The 23,571-nt window shown below is 39.6% G+C and overlaps 1 protein-coding gene across 1 annotated transcript in view; it reads right to left on the bottom strand.

The window, feature by feature from the left end:
• LOC128656538 (cytochrome b5 reductase 4) overlaps positions 1 to 23,571 on the bottom strand; it is a 1,054,602-nt gene that overhangs the window by 939,797 nt on the left and 91,234 nt on the right. The window contains exon 2 of the mRNA XM_053710489.1: positions 6,205 to 6,358. Within this exon, the coding sequence (XP_053566464.1) occupies positions 6,205 to 6,358 (154 nt within the window). The remainder of the gene's footprint in view (positions 1 to 6,204; positions 6,359 to 23,571) is intronic.

Raw genomic sequence — 23,571 nt, 5'->3', positions numbered from 1 at the left:
TTCTGCCCTATTAAGGCCCAGTTGTCCCAAGACAAGCACTTCCTGTTAGTTTCAAAATAAACTTCAAATATAACCTTTTTTTATGAAAAAAAATAATATGTATAACTAGTGCTCTTTTATACACAAGAAATGTTTTAGAGATTGCTATCCCATTAAAGGAAAACTATCTAGACACGAAAAAGGAAAATCATCTAATTCCCCTAAAAGGCTACTATGTAAGACAAAGAATTACAGGTTTTTAGCACTTATACATAATTCCAACTAAAGTGGAACATGTTCTGCCAACAATCTACATCCACAGCAGGGTTAAGCTATTAAAAGGCAAGAAGTGTAACAGCAAAACATTTTTTAAGCTTAAAGCATTTCATTAATGGTGTAGCACAATTATATTGCTATAAACAGCATAATTCATTCAGGAATTCTCACTATGCTTTCTTATCAACAGAATATAAACCACAACACCAACAACACAAGTGCTAGGAAGACTTTAATTTCTGTAATGTTAGTGAGAAACATAGAAAACAAATTCTTGGATGGAGACATTTTAGCAGTAATGTCAGTTCCCTTAGTGATTCCAATTTTTTTTTTTTTAAATACTGTTTTTATTGAGAACAAAAGAAAGGTTACAAGCAGATATGCAGCAACAAATTTCCCAAAGCACAATCACGTAAATGACAGATGTAAAATTCAATAAACACTTGTACAACTGTAGTGGGTATTATAACAGTGCTCTGGATCAGGCTCTTAATCCCCCTGTCTCTTGCCCTCTTTTCATCCGCTCGTTATGGAGGTACACAATATATTATCACCATAACTTCAAACATAATTTAACTAACTGTTATAAACTATTCAACCAGTTATTGGCTGGATCTCCGGAGTATAGTGTATTAATCCTGCTTTATGCTCTGTGGAGGAAAAAGAAAAAATAAAAAGAAAGAAAAAAAAGGAAAGAAGGGGGGGAAAGAAGAGGAGGGGGGGTGGGGGGCTGGAGTAGGGAACCACGTTCTAATCACTATATAGCAGTGCCCTCTCTCCCTCTCCTCTCATCGCTTTGTGTCTGATATAGGAATCCCCACTCGCCCCTCAAGGAGGCTGTCAGCATGTATTCAGTGTGTGCAAAGGGGATCAATATTTGTCTCTGGGAGTCCATACTCAGTGATTCAATGTATCGCCGCCAATTGTTTATGAAATGTTTGAGTCTCCAATTAGTGTCCATCTTAGTGTCTAGCTGCTCGATGAGCAGTTGTTTGTGTAGGCTATGTCTAAATGTGTTGAAGGCAGGGGCAGTGCTCTCCGTCCAGACTCTTAGAATGACCTTCCTAGCGATTAGAATTATAGTAGTAAGTAAAGGGATATCCTTAAAACTGTGGTCTCTCCACTCCAGGAAGCAGATCTGTTCCACTTCCAATTGGGCCCTGAGCTTAATGACATTTGCGATCCAAAAGGCAATCTTACCCCAAAATTGTTTAATCCTTAGGCAGGCAAAGAAAAAGTGGAGAAAATCTGGATCACCCAATCTGCACTTGCTACACTCGTTTACCACCCCGGGTCTCCACTTAGCTAGTCTTCGTGGTATAATGTAATCCTTATGTAGCATTCTAATCTGAGATTCTCTTAGGGTCATGGAAAGGGTCGCTTTTTGAGCATTCTCTACACTCTGCTGAATTAGCTCTGATAGGTCCTCTCTCTCCAGAATCCTGTTCCACTTGCCGTCTAACAGGGCTAAGTTTTTAGACTCAATATGGCTCAGTAGTGCTCTATATATTCCTGAAATAGTGAAGTTGCCTAGTTTAAATGAGGTCACTGTCATAGCAAATGCATGTGGTTCCCAGAATTGTGGGTCCCCCTCTTATCAGTTGGTCAATGTAATGCCTCATCTGTAGGTAAGCATAAAAGTGGGCCCGCGGCAGCCCAAATTGGGTCTGCAGTTCAGCGAAAGATTTGATGCACTTTCTAGGGAGATCCAGAGCGTCTCCCACAGAGCACAACCCCCCGGTGTCCCAAATGACAAAGGGAGAGGAGTCTGTTCCAGGGGGGAAGCAAGCGTTATTTCGCAGTGGGATCATTCTAGACGACACACAGCATCGACCGACGTGTCCGAGGGCTAGTCGCCAAGCCCTCAGTGTGTCCTTGTAGATAAAGCTATCCCTAATCACCGCAGGAAGGCTATTAGACACGGCGAAAGGTAGGAATGAAAGATCAAACCCCCCCAGGGCCTGTCCTTCTACTTCAGGAGAGTAGAAGTGCCTTGTTTTTAGTTGCCAATCTAGCATGAGGCGACTGAGTGCTGCCCAATTGTACAATTTCAGATTGGGCAAGCCCAACCCGCCATTCGAGGGATGTGCATATAATTTTGTGAGTGCTATTCTCGGTCTACCACAAGAATTTTGAAAGGGCCCGAGTGTACCCCGCCATATCCTTCCTAATAATTAGGAACGGTAACATCAGAAGGGGGTATAGTAGCCGTGGTAAAATTACCATCTTGACCAGATTGATACGTCCCGTAAGGGAGATCGGCAGATTCCTCCACCCCTCCATTGTACGCGTAGTATCACGACATGCTTGCGTGATGTTATTATGGTATAAGGTTTGACTGCTGGTGGACAATTGAATGCCCAGGTAGGTCAGGGTGGGTTTAGCTTCCTGAAATGGGTAGGAGAATAACTGAGTCTTGTGTTTCCATAGCCATAGAATCTCCGACTTGGTTTAATTTACTCTATAGCCTGAAAAGGACCCGAAGGCTTCGATTGTCACTAATATCTTTGGGATATATTTTGCTGGGTGTTCCATGAACAGGAGCATGTCATCCGCATACAATGCAAGATGTAGCCTCTCTTTTCCAAGCAGTATGCCTGGGTATGTCTTACGCAGCTTTATGGCCAGGGGCTCCAAGGCCAGGTTAAAAAGGAGGGGGGATAAGGGGCACCCCTGACGTGTCCCTCTCTGCAGTGTGATGCGTGGTGAAAACAAGCCGTTAGCCATGATGTGAATCCACGGATCTGCATAAATATTACCGATATAAGTAAGGAACGAACCCGAGAAGCTGAAGCGCCGCAACGCATCCAGAAGATGACTCCAATCCACTCTATCGAAGGCCTTCTTTGCATTCAGGGATAGCAGGAAGGCCTCCGAGTTCCCTTGCACCCTCGGGGCTTCAGGACCCGTAGCAAAATGCGCAATGGTGTGTAACACCCTCCGCACATTAGTCACCGACGTTCTATGGCACATAAATCCGGTTTGATCCGGATGTATGATGTCTGTCAGGATTACTTTTAGCCTGTCGGCCAAGATTTTCATAAGTATCTTGTAGTCCGAATTGAGAAGGGAAATGGGGCGGTAGGATTCAGGGAGACCGGGATCTTTCCCAGGTTTCGGAATCAGTGACACGTGTGCCATTGTGAATGTCTTGGGGGGAGCGACTAGCTCTTTATAGTACAGGTTGTATAGCCTAGTTAAGGTAGGTGTAATTTGGGGCCTCAACAATTTGAAGAACTCAATGGGAAGGCCGTCGGGACCCGCTGCCTTCCCGTTGGATATAGAGGAGATTGTTTTCAGAATCTCCTCCGGGGAAATCGGGGAGTTTAGAGCCTCGAGTTGCTCGTCCTTGAGCTGAGGAAGATCAAGACCGCTCCAGAAGCCCGAAATGCTCTCCTGAGGTTTCTTTTGGCTAGTGTACAAAGTGGAATAATAGTTCGCCAAGGCCTCAACAATGGACTCCGGGGTCTTATGCATTTTATTACGATAAGTAATGGCTGTGAGGTATCTGTCCTTTGAGGCTTGGCAGGGTGTGCCACAGTAGGCCTGGTAAGATTCCGTTAAGGCTTCTTGCAGTTTCTGCAATTTGGCCTGAGCCTTTTTCCGTAATGCGACTACATAAGAGATGATGTCGCCCGTAAGGACTGCTTTCGCCGTATTCCAGAACAGTTCTGGGTTGTCTTGGTGGGCTTGATTATCTGTGTAAAAGTCATTCCAGGCATGCGTTAAATGCTTCAAGAAAGCATCTGAGGTGTATAAGAAACCTGGGAATCTTAGTGTCTGTTTATTAGCAGCCACAGCCCCCAGCGAGATCACAAGTTCAACTGGTGCATGGTCAGAGACCAGTGATTCCAAATTTTTACATATAAATTGATTTGGAAGATAGGAAAAAACACATTTTATTTTAATATGAGTCATGTTGATATAACAAATGAGGTAATGGACAAATGTGTAGTCCTTGAGGGCTATATAGTTTCTGAAAAAAATGAGTCAAATTTGTTAATGTAAAACAAATATGAGCATAACCAGAGCAATTCTACAGTATGTTTTACCTGCAACATAACTACACCATTTACAATTACAAAAGATTACAGTAGACCAGGGACGTGCACTCATAGGAGGCAGGGGAGGCAGTGCCTACCCTGCCATATGTGGCCAAAGCTTAATTAAATTTTAATTTTTAAAAAAAAAAGTCCAAAAAAAAAATATTTCCCCCCCATGTAATGCTATGGATAGGCAGGTACAGGAACGCTTCTCTCCATTGCAGTACATGGGTCAAAGGAAAAGCTGTGCTGCAGCGCCACCTGTGTTCTGTCAATATATTAGCAGCAAAAATTGGGACCAATAGGAGGCACCCCTCTTGATGCCTCCTAGAAGGTGAAGGATATATAGATTAATCAGAAGGAGGATGCAGTGAGCAGGGTCATGTGACACAACTGGAAGCTGAGGTAACCTAAGAACAGATAACACCAAGCAGAAGAGTAAAGTAGTATTCTACATCTCTTGTGTTTCACAAATTGTGTTCAGATACAGCTTATTAACAAGGGGGGGACAATAAGTGAGCATAACCCAATACTGACAGGAAGTCAAAGGGTCAATTCAAATTTAAATCCATAATTTAAAACCCAGAGTTTGAAGTTAAGTGTGCAGTGTCCACGTTATTTAAATTAAAGTTTTTGACATTGAATATTGCTAAGCCTCCCTTTTTCATGGTTATTTGATTTAATTTGGTACAAACTCCATATATGTTATGTCTGTTCAGTCAGAGGATGCAGTATCTATTTTTATTTTTCTCTGTGTCTCCATTTATTTAAAGACTGCTGTTAACTTGTAATTCACAAATCAATTGAAAGCTGTTGCATTGTGTTTTTAATATGTGCTGTTTTTATACAAGTTGATATTAATAAAAAGGAGATAATGAGTCATTTAAAAATATATGTAATTATTGCAGTTAAATGTTTTTAGAAATAATGCCACTGTAAAGTAACTGGTTAAACACATAGTCAAAGGGAGACATTTAAAATTAAACTTTCATGATTGAGGTAGAGCATGCTATCTTAATAGACTTTTCTAGTTATTTATATTTTGAGAATTAGCATCAACTGTTACTGGCCCCATGTCAGCAAATCAAATTAGTTTTTGAAAGGAACATGAAAGTCATAATTACATTTCCATCATTCAGATAGAAATTGCACACCATATTGCAGCAGCTGTGTTGGCAGTATTGATAACTTGTCCTTTGTGTAAAACTTGTATGGTAAATTATTTCTATTTTTACAATACAGTAGTGAGTAGAGAAGAGATTGTGTATCATTCTAATTGCTTAGTAACTGGCACTGTGCCACAGAATTGTGTGAGTGTGTATGTGAGCAGAGTGTGTGTGGGTGTCAGTGAGCAGAGTATACGTGCTTTATTCTCCAGGTAATCAATACATTTCCGATGAGCTGGTGCTTTAGTGCAGTGTTTCGCAACAATGGTCCTCAAGTACCCCCAACAGGCCAGGTTTTCATTATAGCTGAATCAGTGCACAGGTGAAGTAATCAGCTGATCAGTAACTCAGTGGTTACTAACTTGCTCTCACCCATCACCTGATTATGTCACCTGTGCACTGGTCCAGCTATAATTTAAACCTGCCCTGTTGGGGGTATTTGTGGCCCTCTGTACATGCGTTTTCTCCGGCGTATTATATCTAGTGCCTCACCACCCTCTGATCTCACTGCACGTCACTGCAGTAGACAGAGGTGCTAAATAGTAATTTTCTTTTGAACATTGAATATACCGCAAAATAGATGATTTGCTAGATTTTTTGCTTGTTAAATTATGAATATTATTTTACTTTAGAAAAAATATGGCTTCCGTAAAATGACACATGCACTCATTGTTTTATATAAAGCATATATATTAATCTGTGTGTATTGCTAATTATAAACCATTGATGTGGAAACATACCTCTAATACACATCCAGCAATCATCCTTTTTATTGTGTTTTGCAAGCTCTTCTTCTGACACTTCAATTAACCTTCCTTTCAACCCTGTTAGGTCTTTTCCACTCTTTGTCACTCTGATCCAGTCCATAAGACTCCTTCCAGGCTTCAGAGGAACCTGAACAAATAGAACATAGGTGATATAAGAGAGGAGGAAGAAAATCACAGCAGAAACCAAGAAACACTAGATAACTAATTTGATAAATATTGTAAGAACAGATGCAAGGATTATAAAACCACACAATACCACTTGTTTAGATGTGAAATCCCAGTGGAAATCAATTAGCCTACTTATCTCAGCTGTAAATATATTCAGTATTCTATCTGTTAGGTAGGCATACTATTCAAATGAGTATATATATAATTATAAAGTCCTTGAAGGCCAGCACTCACAACTAAAATTAGCATTTACATAAGGGCGCAGTATACAAATCATCAAATTTAGGAATACCATAATAAGTACTCTCTTTGGGGAATGAAAATAGTACGAATATTTAAATTACATAAGGACAAATTAGTAACATTTCTGGGCAAATACTGTATATGCCCCTTCTTCAGACCCCTATATAAACATAGAAGTAAAAAAATGTACTCTCAAAAAAAGGTTAGGAGCTGGGTGCCTAACAGAGGGTAGATAGCATGAAAGACAAAACTCACTGGATTTAATCTCAGCAAACAATTTTACAAACACTCCATCTTCTAATCATGTTTGTGTGTTTATATGTATATATATTTACACACACAAACCTAGACATGATTAGATGGACATGATGTAGATGTAGATCAATGCCTTAAAGGAACAGTCTAGTCAAAATTAAACTTTCATGATTTAGATTAGGAATGCAATTTTAAACAACATTCCAATTCACTTTTAGTATCAAATTGGCTTTGTTCTAGTAGTAGTCTTTGTTGAAAGCTAAACCTAGGTGGGCTCATATGCTAATTTCTAAAACCTTGAAGGCCGTCCCTTATTTCAATGCAGCATTGGGCAGTTTTTCACAGCTAGAGGGCGTAAGTTCATGTGTGACATACAGATAACATTTTCAGACAATTCTTTTCATGTCTACTAGTTACGCCCATAGACGTGTGCAAATGTGCCATTTTCCTGACTTAAAATTAAAAACGTTTAGCTATCAGGGCTTAAAAAATTCAGACCCAATGTAACTCCATAAAAAAAGTATATTTTATCCATATAAATATTTGTCCAAGAATTAAATTCAAAGATCACTTCTGTAAAAAAAAATCCAATAAATATTCTCTTGCTGTCTTTTTAAGATTCTCAGCAAATTTTCCACCAGGTACTGGCAGACAGAATTAAAAAAGTGATAAATATAAAAATAGAGAGATGTATTCTACTGAGAAAGAATAAAAGCATAACTTGTTATCAAGCTTGTGTTCTCTATCTTCCTTTCATCACATATATTCCTCTTCCTGAGCTAAAATTGAATGTACCCTGATCGGCACTCAAGCATGGAATGTTCATTCTCAGTTCAGTGTCTCTCCCCATTTTATTTTTTGTGTAGAAATGTCTGATATGTTTCCTGACAGCAAATATAACAAGCATGCATATTTTCTTAACCCATGTCTAGCAAAGCCCAACAATTTTCCAACATGGTATAGGTTTGCACAAGCATACGCCTAGATTTAGAGTTTTGCAGCCAAAGGGGTGCGTTAGCTACGCATGCTTTTTTCTGGCCGCACCTTTTAAATACCGCTGGTATTTAGAGTTCACAGAATGGCTGCGTTAGGCTCCAAAAAAGGAGCGTAGAGCATATTTACCGTAACTGCAACTCTCGATACCAGCGGTGCTTACGGACGCGGCCAGCTTCAAAAACGTGCTCGTGCACGATTCCCCCATATGAAACAATGGGGCAGTTTGAGCTGAAAAAAAACCTAACACCTGCAAAAAAGCAGCGTTCAGCTCCTAACGCAGCCCCATTGTTTCCTATGGGGAAACACTTCCTAAGTCTGCACCTAACACCTTAACATGTACCCCGAGTCTAAACACCCCTAACCTTACACTTATTAACCCCTAATCTGCCGCCCCCGCTATCGCTGACCCCTGCATATTTTTTTAACCCCTAATCTGCCTCTCCGTACACTGCCGCCACCTACATTATCCCTATGTACCCCTAATCTGCTGCCCCTAACACCACCTACCCCTATATTATATTTATTAACCCCTAATCTACCGTCCCCAACGTCGCCGCTACCTACCTACACTTATTAACAACCTAATCTGCTGACCGCATCTCACCGCTACTATAATAAAGTTATTAACCCCTAATCAGCCTCACTCCCGCCTCACTAACACTATAATAAATAGTATTAACCCCTAATCTGCCCTCCCTAACATCGCCGACACCTAACTTCAAGTATTAACCCCTAATCTGCCGATCGCACCTCACCGCTACTATAATAAATGGATTAACCCCTAAAGCTAAGTCTAACCCTAACACTAACCCCCCCTAAGTTAAATATAATTTAAATCTAACGAAATAAATGAACTCTTATTAAATAAATTATTCCTATTTAAAGATAAATACTTACCTGTAAAATAAACCCTAATATAGCTACAATATAACGAATAATTATATTGTAGCTATTTTAGGATTAATATTTATTTTACAGGCAACTTTGTAATTATTTTAACCAGGTACAATAGCTATTAAATAGTTAAGAACTATTTAATAGCTAAAATAGTTAAAATAATTACAAAATTACCTGTAAAATAAATCCTAACCTAAGTTACAATTAAACCTAACACTACACTATCATTAAATAAATTAAATACAATACCTACAATCATCTACAATTAAACCTAACACTACACTATCAATAAATTAATTAAATACACTACCTACAAATAAATACATTTAAATAAACTAACTAAAGTACAAAAAATAAAAAAGAACTAAGTTACAAAAAATAAAAAAATATTTACAAACATTAGAAAAATATTACAACAATTTTAAACTAATTACACCTACTCTAAGCCCCCTAATAAAATAACAAAGACCCCCAAAATAAAAAAATGCCCTACCCTATTCTAAATTAAAAAAGTTCAAAGCTCTTTTACCTTACCAGCCCTGAAAAGGGCCCTTTGCGGGGCATGACCCAAATAATTCAGCTCTTTTGCCTGTAAAAAAAAACATACAATACCCCCCCCAACATTACAACCCACCACCCACATACCCCTAATCTAACCCAAACACCCCTTAAATAAACCTAACACTAAGCCCCTGAAGATCTCCCTACCTTATCTTCACCATGCCAGGTTCACCAATCCGTCCTCTGAAGTCTTGATCCAAGCCTCCGAAATCTTCATCCAAGCCCAAGCGGGGGCTGGCGATCCATCATCCGGCTGAAGTCTTCTATCAAGCGGCGGCTGAAGAGGTCCAGAAGAGGCTCCAAAGTCTTCATCCTATCCGGGAAGAAGAGGAAATCCGGACCGGCAACCATCTTGATCCAAGCGGCATCTTCTATTTTCATCCGATGACGAACGGCTCCATCTTGAAGACCTCCGACGCGGATCCATCCTCTTCTTCCGACGTCCAAATGAAGAATGAAGGTTCCTTTAAGGGACGTCATCCAAGATGGCGTCCCTCGAATTCCGATTGGCTGATAGGATTCTATCAGCCAATCGGAATTAAGGTAGTAAAAATCTGATTGGCTGATTGAATCAGCCAATCAGATTCAAGTTCAATCCGATTGGCTGATCCAATCAGCCAATCAGATTGAGCTTGCATTCTATTGGCTGATCGGAACAGCCAATAGAATGCGAGCTCAATCTGATTGGCTAATCCAATCAGCCAATCGGATTGAACTTGAATCTGATTGGCTGATTCCATCAGCCAATCAGAATTTTCCTACCTTAATTCCGATTGGCTGATAAAATCCTATCAGCCAATCGGAATTCGAGGGACGCCATCTTGGATGACGTCCCTTAAAGGAACCTTCATTCTTCATTTGGACGTCGGAAGAAGAGGATGGATCCGCGTCGGAGGTCTTCAAGATGGAGCCGTTCGTCATCGGATGAAGATAGAAGATGCCGCTTGGATCAAGATGGTTGCCGGTCCGGATCTCCTCTTCTTCCCGGATAGGATGAAGACTTTGGAGCCTCTTCTGGACCTCTTCAGCCGCCGCTTGATAGAAGACTTCAGCCGGATGATGGATCGCCAGCCCCCGCTTGGGCTTGGATGAAGATTTCGGAGGCTTGGATCAAGACTTCGGAGGACCAATCGGTGAACCTGGCATGGTGAAGATAAGGTAGGAAGATCTTCAGGGGCTTAGTGTTAGGTTTATTTAAGGGGGGTTTGGGTTAGATTAGGGGTATGTGGGTGGTGGGTTGTAATGTTGGGGGGGGGTATTGTATGTTTTTTTTTTACAGGCAAAAGAGCCGAGTTATTTGGGGCATGCCCCGCAAAGGGCCCTTTTCAGGGCTGGTAAGGTAAAAGAGCTTTGAACTTTTTTAATTTAGAATAGGGTAGGGCATTTTTTTATTTTGGGGGTCTTTGTTATTTTATTAGGGGGCTTAGAGTAGGTGTAATTAGTTTAAAATTGTTGTAATATTTTTCTAATGTTTGTAAATATTTTTTTATTTTTTGTAACTTAGTTCTTTTTTATTTTTTGTACTTTAGTTAGTTTATTTAAATGTATTTATTTGTAGGTATTGTATTTAATTAATTTATTGATAGTGTAGTGTTAGGTTTAATTGTAGATAATTGTAGGTATTGTATTTAATTTATTTAATGATAGTGTAGTGTTAGGTTTAATTGTAACTTAGGTTAGGATTTATTTTACAGGTAATTTTGTTATTATTTTAACTATTTTAGCTATTAAATAGTTATTAACTATTTAATAGCTATTGTACCTGGTTAAAATAAATACAAAGTTGCCTGTAAAATAAATATTAATCCTAAAATAGCTACAATATAATTATTCATTATATTGTAGCTATATTAGGGTTTATTTTACGGGTAAGTATTTATCTTTAAATAGGAATAATTTATTTAATAAGAGTTAATTTATTTCATTAGATTTAAATTATATTTAATTTAGGGGGGTGTTAGTGTTAGGGTTAGACTTAGCTTTAGGGGTTAATCCATTTATTATAGTAGCGGTGAGGTGCGATCGGCAGATTAGGGGTTAATAATTGAAGTTAGGTGTCGGTGATGTTAGGGAGGGCAGATTAGGGGTTAATACTATTTATTATAGGGTTAGTGAGGCGGATTAGGGGTTAATAACTTTATTATAGTAGCGGTGAGATGCGGTCGGCAGATTAGGGGTTAATTATTGTAGGTAGGTGGAGGCGACGTTGTGGGGGGCAGATTAGGGATTAATAAATATAATATAGGGGTCGGCGGTGTTAGGTGTATTATACATAGGTATAATATAGGTTGCAGCGGTGTACGGAGCGGAAGATTAGGGGTTAATAATAATATGCAGGTGTCAGCGATAGCAGGGGCGGCAGATTAGGGGTTAATAAATATAAAATAGTGGTCGGCGATGTTAGGGGCAGCAGATTAGGGGTACATAGGGATAACGTAGCTGGCGGCGGGGTACGGAGCGGCAGATTAGGGGTTAAAAATTTTTAATAGAGTGGCGGCGATGTGGGGGGACCTCGGTTTAGGGGTACATAGGTAGTTTATGGGTGTTAGTGTACTTTAGAGCACAGTAGTTAAGAGCTTTATAAACCGGCGTTAGCCCAGAAAGCTCTTAACTACTGACTTTTTTTTGCGGCTGGAGTTTTGTCGTTAGATTTCTAACGCTCACTTCAGCCAAGACTCTAAATACCGGCGTTAGAAAGATCCCATTGAAAAGATAGGATACGCAAATGGCGTAGGGGGATCTGCGGTATGGAAAAGTCGCGGCTGGAAAGTGAGCGTTAGACCCTTTCCTGACTGACTCCAAATACCAGAGGGCGGTAAAAACCAGCGTTAGGAGCCTCTAACGCTGGTTTTGACGGCTACCGCCCAACTCTAAATCTAGGCCATAGTGTTTTCAGCAAAGAATTAGAAAACTGCCACCCTTTAGCTACCCCACAGATTCTATTTAAATCCCATGAAGATACAAACTTCCTAAAAACATAATTTATGTAAGAACTTACCTGATAAATTCATTTCTTTCATATTGGCAAGAGTCCATGAGCTATTGACGTATGGGATATACATTCCTACCAGGAGGGGCAAAGTTTCCCAAACCTCAAAATGCCTATAAATACACCCCTCACCACACCCACAATTCAGTTTAACGAATAGCCAAGAAGTGGGGTGATAAGAAAGGAGCGAAAGCATCAACAAGGAATTGGAATAATTGTGCTTTATACAAAAAAATCATAACCACCACAAAAAGGATGGGCCTCATGGACTCTTGCCAATATGAAAGAAATGAATTTATCAGGTAAGTTCTTACATAAATTATGTTTTCTTTCATGTAATTGGCAAGAGTCCATGAGCTAGTGACGTATGGGATAGCAGATACCCAAGATGTGGAACTTCCACGCAAGAGTCACTAGAGAGGGAGGGATAAAATAAAGACAGCCAATTCCGCTGAAAAAATAATCCACAACCAAAATCAAAAAGTTTTAATCTTATAATGAAAAAAACTGAAATTATAAGCAGAAGAATCAAACTGAAACAGCTGCCTGAAGTACTTTTCTACAAAAAACTGCTTCAGAAGAAGAAAAAACATCAAAATGGTAGAATTTAGTAAAAGTATGCAAAGAAAACAAAGTTGCTGCTTTGCAAATCTGATCAACAGAAGCTTCATTCTTAAAAGCCCAGGAAGTAGAAACTGACCTAGTAGAATGAGCCGTAATCCTTTGAGGCGGGGATTTGCCCGACTCCACATAAGCATGATGAATCAAAGACTTTAACCAAGACGCCAAAGATATGGCAGAACCCATCTGACCTTTCCTAGAACCAGAAAAGATAACAAATAGACTAGAAGTCTTCCTGAAATCTTTAGTAGCTTCAACATAATATTTCAAAGCTCTTACTACATCCAAAGAATGTAAAGATCTCTCCAGAGAATTCTTAGGATTAGGACACAAAGAAGGGACAACAATTTCTCTACTAATGTTGTTAGAATTCACAACTTTAGGTAAAAAATTAAATGAAGTCCGCAACACTGCCTTATCCTGATGAAAAATCAGAAAAGGAGATTCACAAGAAAGAGCAGATAACTCAGAAACTCTTCTAGCAGAAGAGATGGCCAAAAGGAATAAAACTTTCCAAGAAAGTAATTTAATATCCAGAGAATGCATAGGTTCAAACGGAGGAGCCTGTAAAGCCCTCAGAACCAAATTAAGACTCCAAGGAGGAGAAATTGACTTAATGGCAGGCTTAATATGAACCAAAGCCTGTACAAAACAATGAATATCAGGATGATTAGCAATCTTTCTGTGAAAAAGTACAGAAAGATCAGAGATTTGTCCTTTCAAGGAACTTGCAGACAAACCCTTATCCAAACCATCCTGAAGAAACTGTAAAATTCTAGGAATTCTAAAAGAATGCCAAGAGAATTTATGAGAAGAACACCAAGAAATGTAAGTCTTCCAAACTCGGTAATAAATCTTTCTAGACACAGATTTACGAGCCTGTAACATAGTATTAATCACTGAATCAGAGAAACCTCTATGACTAAGTATTAAGCGTTCAATCTCCATACCTTCAAATTAATGATTTGAGATCCTGACGGAAAAATGGGCCTTGAGATAGAAGGTCTGGCCTTAACGGAAGTGACCAAGGCTGGCAACTGGCCATCCGAACGAGATCCGCATACCAAAACCTGTGTGGCCATGCTGGAGCCACCAGCAGTACAAACGAACGCTCCATTAGGATTTTGGAAATCACTTTTGGAAGAAGAACTAGAGGCGGAAAGATATAGGCAGGTTGATAATTCCAATTAAGTGACAACGCGTCCACCGCTTCCGCCTGAGGATCTCTGGATCTGGACAGATACCTGGGAAGTTTCTTGTTTAGATGAGAAGCCATCAGATCTATTTCTGGTATTCCCCAGATTTGAACAATCTGAAGAAATACCTCTGGGTGAAGAGACCATTCGCCCGGATGTAACGTCTGGCGACTGAGATAATCTGCTTCCCAATTGTCTATACCTGGGATGTGAACCGCAGAAATCAGACAGGAGCTGGATTCCACCCATACAAGTATCCGAGATACTTCTTTCATAGCCTGAGGACTGTGAGTCCCTCCTTGATGATTGACATACGCCACAGTTGTGACATTGTCTGTCTGAAAACAAATGAACGATTCTCTCTTCAGAAGAGGCCAGAACTGAAGACCTCTGAAAATCGCACGGAGTTCCAAAATGTTGATTGGTAATCTCGCCTCCTGAGATTCCCAAACCCCCTGCGCTGTCAGAGATCCCCATACAGCTCCCCAACCTGAAAGACTCGCATCTGTTGAGATCACAGTCCAGGTTGGACGAACAAAAGAGGCCCCTTGAATTAAACGATGGTGATCCAACCACCAAGTCAGAGAAGATCGAACATTGGGATTTAAGGATATTAATTGTGATATCTTTGTATAATCCCTGCACCATTGGTTCAGCATACAAAGCTGAAGAGGTCTCATGTGAAAACGAGCAAAAGGGATCGCGTCCGATGCAGCAGTCATAAGACCTAGAATTTCCATGCACAAAGCTACCGAAGGGAATGATTGAGACTGAAGGTTTCGACAAGCTGAAACCAATTTCAGACGTCTCTTTTCTGTTAGAGACAGAGTCATGGACACTGAATCTATTTGGAAACCCAAAAAGGTTACCCTTGTCTGAGGAATCAAGACAAGGTAAATTGATCCTCCAACCATGTCTTTGAAGAAACAACACAAGTTGATTCGTATGAGATTCTGCAGAATGTAAAGACTGAGCGAGTACCAAGATATCGTCCAAATAAGGAAATACCGCAATACCTTGTTCTCTGATTACAGAGAGAAGGGCACCGAGAACCTTTGAAAAGATCCTTGGAGCTGTTGCTAGGCCAAACGGAAGAGCAACAAACTGGTAATGCTTGTCTAGAAAAGAGAATCTCAGGAACTGATAGTGATCTGGATGAATTGGAATATGAAGATATGCATCCTGTAAGTCTATTGTAGACATATAATGCCCTTGCTGAACAAAAGGCAGTATAGTCCTTATAGTCACCATTTTGAATGTTGGTATACTTGCATAACGATTCAATATTTTTAGATCCAGAACTGGTCTGAAGGAATAACTACATGAGGTTTAAAAACTGAATTTAAACGCTTATTAGTTTTAATATCAAGAGGACTAGACTCCTCCATATCTAATGCAATCAACACTTCACCACCTCCATGGGAGGCAAAGTTTGTAAAACTGAATTGTGGGTGTGGTGAGGGGTGTATTTATAGGTATTTTGAGGTTTGGGAAACTTTGCCCCTCCTGGTAGGAATGTATATCCCATACGTCACTAGCTCATGGACTTTTGACAATTACATGAAAGAAAGTACATAACTTAAAAGGATATGAAACTCAAAACAATTTCTTTAGTGATTCAGACAGAACATACAATTTTATAAAAAGTTTCCAATTTACTTCTTTGTTGAAGATACCTAGGTAGGCATCTGCAGCACTACATGGCAGGAACTAGTGTTGCTATCTTGTGCTCTTGCAAATGGATAACATTCTTCAAAACTGCTGCCATATAGTGCTTCAGAAATGGGTATGCTCCTGAGCTTACATACCTGTTTTTCAATGAAAGATACCAAGATAATGAAGAAAAATTAATAATAGAAGTAAATTAGAAAGTTGTTTAAACGCATGCTCTATCTCTAAACCATGAACTTGGGTTTCATATCCTTTAATGAATACATTCTACAATATATCTTCATCAGAGGAAATACTAAGAAATATTTATCCAGGAATTGCCTTCAAAAAAACAAAATGTATGCTTACCTGATAAATGTATTTATTTCAGAATGGTGAGAGTCCACAAGACTAACATCACATGTGGGATATACTTTCCCTGTGTAACGGGAGGAGCCAAAACACATCTACATATATAAATCCTAGTGTTTTGTTCCAACCCATATTCCATGGCACACAGTTAGCCTACTTAGTTACACATAAGGTTGAGCAGAGAGGAAAAGTTAGAAACATACAAAAGGACAAAAGTGGTCAAAAGATGTGCAAAACAAGTCCTGCCACCAAATTTAAAATAATATCAAGAGTGATGCTTGTGGACACTCATCATCCTGAAAAAAAATAATTTATCAGATAAGCATAAATCCATAATTTCTGATAAAAACAGTATCCAAAGAAACTACCTTTAGGAAGGATGGATGATTCATGCTCAAAAAATGCCTTATCTTGATGAAAAATGAGGAAAGGAGATTTAAAGGACACAGCTGAAAGTTCAGAAGCACACCTAGCTGAAGAAATAGGTAACAAGAACAGAACTTTGCAGATCCAACGCATGCATGGGTTCACACGGAGGGGCTTGAACTACCCCCAATACCATGACACCAAGAAGGAGTAGCTACAAACAAATTTTTAAATTACTTTAATTATCAAATTTGCTTCATTCTCTTGTTATCCTTTGTTGAAGGAACATCATTGCACTACTGGTAGCTAGCTGAACACATCTAGTTAGCCAATCACAAGCGACAAATGTGTGCAGGCACCAATCAGCAGATAGCTCCCACTAGTGTAGAATATGTTTGTATTCTTTTTTCAACAAGGGATACAAAGAGAACAAAGCACATTTGAAAATAGAGTTAATTTAAGTGACTTAAAATGCATGCTCTATCTGAATCAAGCACGTTTAATTTTGACTTTCCTATCTCTTTAATATAGACTAGAATCTGAACAATTGTCTGGATATCTGTAAGTTTAGCAATCTTCCGATAATACAACATAGAGCTGAAATCTGGAGCTTCAGAGAACTGGAAGACAAATATTTCTCTAAACCAGAGAAACTATAAAACTCTAGGGCCTAGATTTAGAGTTCGGCGGTAGCCGTCAAAACCAGCGTTAGAGGCTCCTAACGCTGGTTTTGGCCGCCCGCTGGTATTTGGAGTCAGTGATTAAAGGGTCTAACGCTCACTTTTCAGCCGCAACTTTTCCATACCGCAGATCCCCCTACGCCATTTGCGTAGCCTATCTTTTCAATGGGATCTTCCTAACGCCGGTATTTAGAGTCGTTTCTGCAGTGAGCGTTAGAGCTCTAACGACAAGATTCCAGCCGCCTGAAAATAGCAGGAGTTAAGAGCTTTCTGGCTAACGCCGGTTTATAAAGCTCTTAACTACTGTACCCTAAAGTACACTAACACCCATAAACTACCTATGTACCCCTAAACCGAGGTCCCCCCACATCGCCGCCACTCGATTAAAATTTTTAACCCCTAATCTGCCGACCGCCACCTACGTTATACTTATGTACCCCTAATCTGCTGCCCCTAACACCGCCGACCCCTGTATTATATTTATTAACCCCTAATCTGCCCCCCACAACGTCGCCGCCAGCTACTTACAATAATTAACCCCTAATCTTCCGACCGCAAATCGCCGCCACCTACGTTATCCCTATGTACCCCTAATCTGCTACCCCTAACATCGCCGACCCCTATTTTATATTTATTAACCCCTAATCTGCCCCCCTCAACGTCGCCGACACCTACCTACACTTATTAACCCCTAATCTGCCGAGCGGACCTGAGCGCTACTATAATAAAGTTATTAACCCCTAATCCGCCTCACTAACCCTATCATAAATAGTATTAACCCCTAATCTGCCCTCCCTAACATCGCCGACACCTACCTTCAATTATTAACCCCTAATCTGCCGACCGGAGCTCACCGCTATTCTAATAAATGTATTAACCCCTAAAGCTAAGTCTAACCCTAACACTAACACCCCCCTAAGTTAAATATAATTTTTATCTAACGAAATAAATTAACTCTTATTAAATAAATGATTCCTATTTAAAGCTAAATACTTACCTGTAAAATACATCCTAATATAGCTACAATATAAATTATAATTATATTATAGCTATTTTAGGATTAATATTTATTTTACAGGCAACTTTGTAATTATTTTAACCAGGTACAATAGCTATTAAATAGTTAATAACTATTTAATAGTTACCTAGTTAAAATAATAACAAATTTACCTGTAAAATAAATCCTAACCTAAGATATAATTAAACCTAACACTACCCTATCAATAAAATAATTAAATAAACTACCTACAATTACCAACAATTAACCTAACACTACACTATCAATAAATTAATTAAACACAATTCCTACAAATAAATACAATTAAATAAACTATCTAAAGTACAAAAAATAAAAAAGAACTAAGTTACAGAAAATAATAAAATATTTACAAACATAAGAAAAATATTACAACAATTTTAAACTAATTACACCTACTCTAAGCCCCCTAATAAAATAACAAAGCCCCCCAAAATAAAAAATTCCCTACCCTATTCTAAAATACAAATATTACAAGCTCTTTTACCTTACCAGCCCTGAACAGGGCCCTTTGCGGGGCATGCCCCAAGAATTTCAGCTCTTTTGCCTGTAAAAAAAAACATACAATACCCCCCCCCCAACATTACAACCCACCACCCACATACCCCTAATCTAACCCAAACCCCCCTTAAATAAACCTAACACTAATCCCCTGAAGATCTTCCTACCTTGTCTTCACCATACCAGGTTCACCGATCCGTCCTGGCTCCAAGATCTTCATCCAAGCCAAGCGGGGGTTGGCGATCCATAATCCGGTGCTCCAAAGTCTTCCTCCTATCCGGCAAGAAGAGGACATCCGGACCGGCAAACATCTTCTCCAAGCGGCATCTTCTATCTTCTTCCATCCGATGACGACCGGCTCCATCTTGAAGACCTCCAGCGCGGATCCATCCTCTTCTTCCGACGACTAGACGACGAATGACGGTTCCTTTAAGGGGCGTCATCCAAGATGGCGTCCCTCGAATTCCGATTGGCTGATAGGATTCTATCAGCCAATCGGAATTAAGGTAGGAATTTTCTGATTGGCTGATGGAATCAGCCAATCAGAATATAGTTCAATCCGATTGGCTGATCCAATCAGCCAATCAGATTGAGCTCGCATTCTATTGGCTGTTCCGATCAGCCAATAGAATGCGAGCTCAATCTGATTGGCTGATTGGATCAGCCAATCGGATTGAACTATATTCTGATTGGCTGATTCCATCAGCCAATCAGAAAATTCCTACCTTAATTCCGATTGGCTGATAGAATCCTATCAGCCAATCGGAATTCGAGGGACGCCATCTTGGATGACGTCCCTTAAAGGAACCGTCATTCGTCGTCTAGTCGTCGGAAGAAGAGGATGGATCCGCGCTGGAGGTCTTCAAGATGGAGCCGGTCGTCATCGGATGGAAGAAGATAGAAGATGCCGCTTGGAGAAGATGTTTGCCGGTCCGGATGTCCTCTTCTTGCCGGATAGGAGGAAGACTTTGGAGCACCGGATTATGGATCGCCAACCCCCGCTTGGCTTGGATGAAGATCTTGGAGCCAGGACGGATCGGTGAACCTGGTATGGTGAAGACAAGGTAGGAAGATCTTCAGGGGATTAGTGTTAGGTTTATTTAAGGGGGGTTTGGGTTAGATTAGGGGTATGTGGGTGGTGGGTTGTAATGTTGGGGGGGGGGTATTGTATGTTTTTTTTTACAGGCAAAAGAGCTGAAATTCTTGGGGCATGCCCCGCAAAGGGCCCTGTTCAGGGCTGGTAAGGTAAAAGAGCTTGTAATATTTGTATTTTAGAATAGGGTAGGGAATTTTTTATTTTGGGGGGCTTTGTTATTTTATTAGGGGGCTTAGAGTAGGTGTAATTAGTTTAAAATTGTTGTAATATTTTTCTTATGTTTGTAAATATTTTATTATTTTCTGTAACTTAGTTCTTTTTTATTTTTTGTACTTTAGATAGTTTATTTAATTGTATTTATTTGTAGCAATTGTGTTTAATTAATTTATTGATAGTGTAGTGTTAGGTTAATTGTAGGTAATTGTAGGTAGTTTATTTAATTATTTTATTGATAGGGTAGTGTTAGGTTTAATTATATCTTAGGTTAGGATTTATTTTACAGGTAAATTTGTTATTATTTTAACTAGGTAACTATTAAATAGTTCTTAACTATTTAATAGCTATTGTACCTGGTTAAAATAATTACAAAGTTGCCTGTAAAATAAATATTAATCCTAAAATAGCTATAATATAATTATAATTTATATTGTAGCTATATTAGGATTTATTTTACAGGTAAGTATTTAGCTTTAAATAGGAATCATTTATTTAATAAGAGTTAATTTATTTCGTTAGATAAAAATTATATTTAACTTAGGGGGGTGTTAGTGTTAGGGTTAGACTTAGCTTTAGGGGTTAATACATTTATTAGAATAGCGGTGAGCTCCGGTCGGCAGATTAGGGGTTAATAATTGAAGTTAGGTGTCGGCGATGTTAGGGAGGGCAGATTAGGGGTTAATACTATTTATGATAGGGTTAGTGAGGCGGATTAGGGGTTAATAACTTTATTATAGTAGCGCTCAGGTCCGCTCGGCAGATTAGGGGTTAATAAGTGTAGGCAGGTGTCGGCGACGTTGAGGGGGGCAGATTAGGGGTTAATAAATATAATATAGGGGTCGGCGGTGTTAGGGGTAGCAGATTAGGGGTACATAGGGATAACGTAGGTGGCGGCGGTTTACGGAGCGGCAGATTAGGGGTTAAAAGTGTAATGCAGGGGTCAGCGATAGCGGGGGGCGGCAGATTAGGGGTTAATAAGTGTAAGGTTAGGGGTGTTTAGACTCGGGGTACATGTTAGAGTGTTAGGTGCAGACGTAGGAAGTGTTTCCCCATAGGAAACAATGGGGCTGCGTTAAGAGCTGAACGCTGCTTTTTTGCAGGTGTTAGGTTTTTTTTCACCTCAAACTGCCCCATTGTTTCCTATGGGAGAATCGTGCACGAGCACGTTTTTGATGCCGGCCGCGTCCGTAAGCAACTCTGGTATCGAGAGTTGCATTTGCGGTAAATATGCTCTACGCTCCTTTTTTGGAGCCTAACGCAGCATTTGTTTTAACTCTCGATACCAGAGTTAAATTTATGGTGCGGCCAGAAAAAAACCCGCGGAGCGTTAACAGCCCTTTTACCGCCGAACTCCAAATCTAGGCCTAGGAATCTTAAAAGGATCTATACTGATACTCCCTTTTGGCACACTAAGTCAACTATGTCTTTCAGACCTTGTGATAGAGCGGTTTCAGAACTCGGATTAAGGCCTCAATAACTCATCCAGGCAGCCCTCTGTCAAATAAAATCAGGCATTCAATCGCCAAAAAATCAAAGATAGTATTCCGCGGGCCTGATGAAAGGAGGGAACCCAAGAGATAAGATCCTTCCTGAGAGCAAGACGTCAAGATAGACGGGAGGACATCAGAATGAGGTACTGATTTCTATGAGGCAACATTGGAGCAATCAGATGTTCCATCCTGTTTAAGCCTGGCTATTGCATCACAAACAGTAGAAAAATGTGCATCAGCCTAAATGACCACATGGCCTCTAGTGCAACCACCAATTCCCAAGCTTTGGCACATCTAAGAACACACAAAACTTCCTGCACCATCAGAAAATTCCAAGCACCCCCCTTCCTGATGACTTATATAAGCCTCTGCTGTGACATTGACAGAAATCAGATGAAAAAAAACAGTCCAAAAAAATGGGCCAGCTTTGTATAGTCCTGAAAATCACAATCCAGAGTATTCATAGCTAACCTTGCCTCCCAAGGAGACCATATTCCCTACGCTTTTTGAGAATCCCATACTGCTCCCTTGCATTGTTTGCAAATTGTTCCTGCGTTAGAGATTATCTCAGAGATACTGGGTCTATGATGAACCCCAGGAAGGACACTCTAGTCTAAAGAAAAAGAGAGCTCTTTGGTACATTTCTATACCACCCATGATAGAGAAACATAATTAGTAAGGTATCTATGTGATACCTTGTCTTTTGAATGGTATTCACCTAGAAGAGAATGTAGAGATCTACTGAAATGCCCTGAGATCAAGCCACCATCAACAATGTCTGTCCATAAAGGCAAAATAGAGCAACTTCACATAATCTCTGTAAATTGGAATGTGACGATAGGCATCCTTTAAGTGTATTGTGGACATAAACTGTCCCTCTTATACAACAAGAAGAATAGTGTTAATAGTTTCCATTTTGAAGGCAGGAACCTTTAGAAATGTATTCTGTGTTTTGATATCCAAAATAGGACAAAAATTGTCTTACTATTAAGGAACAAAGAACAGGTTAAAAAAATAATTTCCTCATTCTGCTTTAGGAATTAATGCAATGACTCCCATTAACTCTAAACATGTGTAAGGTAACAAGAGGTTTGTTTGCGTTATTAAACCAAGCTTGCAGGAAATGCAAAGTTTGCAAGCCAAGGTTGTAACTAGATACACAGTAAGGGATGTCAGTGCACAGGGTTGATCCAGTAGAGAAGAAGTTGAAAATCAGGCTTAAAGGGCCATTATACACTCATTATTTCTTTGCATAAATGTTTTGTAGATGATCAATTTATAAAGCCAATAAAGTTTGTTTTTTTTTTAAACTTATAGTTTTGCTTATTTTTAAATAACATTGCTCTGATTTTCAGACTCCTAACTAAGCCCCAAAGTTTTATTTGAATACCGTCAGCTACCTTCTCCAGCTTGCTCCTGTTTGTGTAAAGGGTCTTTTCATATGCAAAAGAAGGGGGAGGGGGGGCAGTGTTATTTCCCACTTGCAGTGGGCTTTCCAACTGCCTTTTCAACAGAGTTAAACTGAAAGCTTCTAAGTACGTTTTTAAACCATTTTATACTGGATTATTATATCAGTATCTGTGCATCTTATTCTTTATAGTAGTGTCTATTACATGCAGTTATATGAAAATGAGTGTATACTGTCCCTTTAAGTTCAGTGCCGAAGTATTCGTCAGGAACCAAACGTCACAGCAAAAGTTCTGTTCCAGAAGTCAGTGGCCAGTAAGTCAGTCCTTAGACTAGGGTACATGCACAGGTAAGGCTTGATATGCATGTCAGGAAGTAGTTAGGGGTCAGAATCAGGAAAGCAATACAGAAACAAGAACATTAGTACTTCCATGAAAATAGCCAAGCACCAGAATGTTGTTAGCAATCCTGATGCATAAACACCTGCATGGTCAATTCCGATGCCCAGTTTAAAATAGAGTAGAGAACACAGACAGTATTACAAATAGAAGATGTTAGTGAATCCTGTACACCAAAACACCTTCCAGACCCCATCTTAAA

The sequence above is a fragment of the Bombina bombina genome, chromosome 4 (assembly GCF_027579735.1).
Source record: "Bombina bombina isolate aBomBom1 chromosome 4, aBomBom1.pri, whole genome shotgun sequence".
In the NCBI taxonomy this organism is placed as follows: Eukaryota; Metazoa; Chordata; class Amphibia; order Anura; family Bombinatoridae; genus Bombina; species Bombina bombina.
The sequence above is the reverse complement of the archived record's forward strand: the minus strand, read 5'-3'. Positions and strand labels throughout refer to the sequence as shown.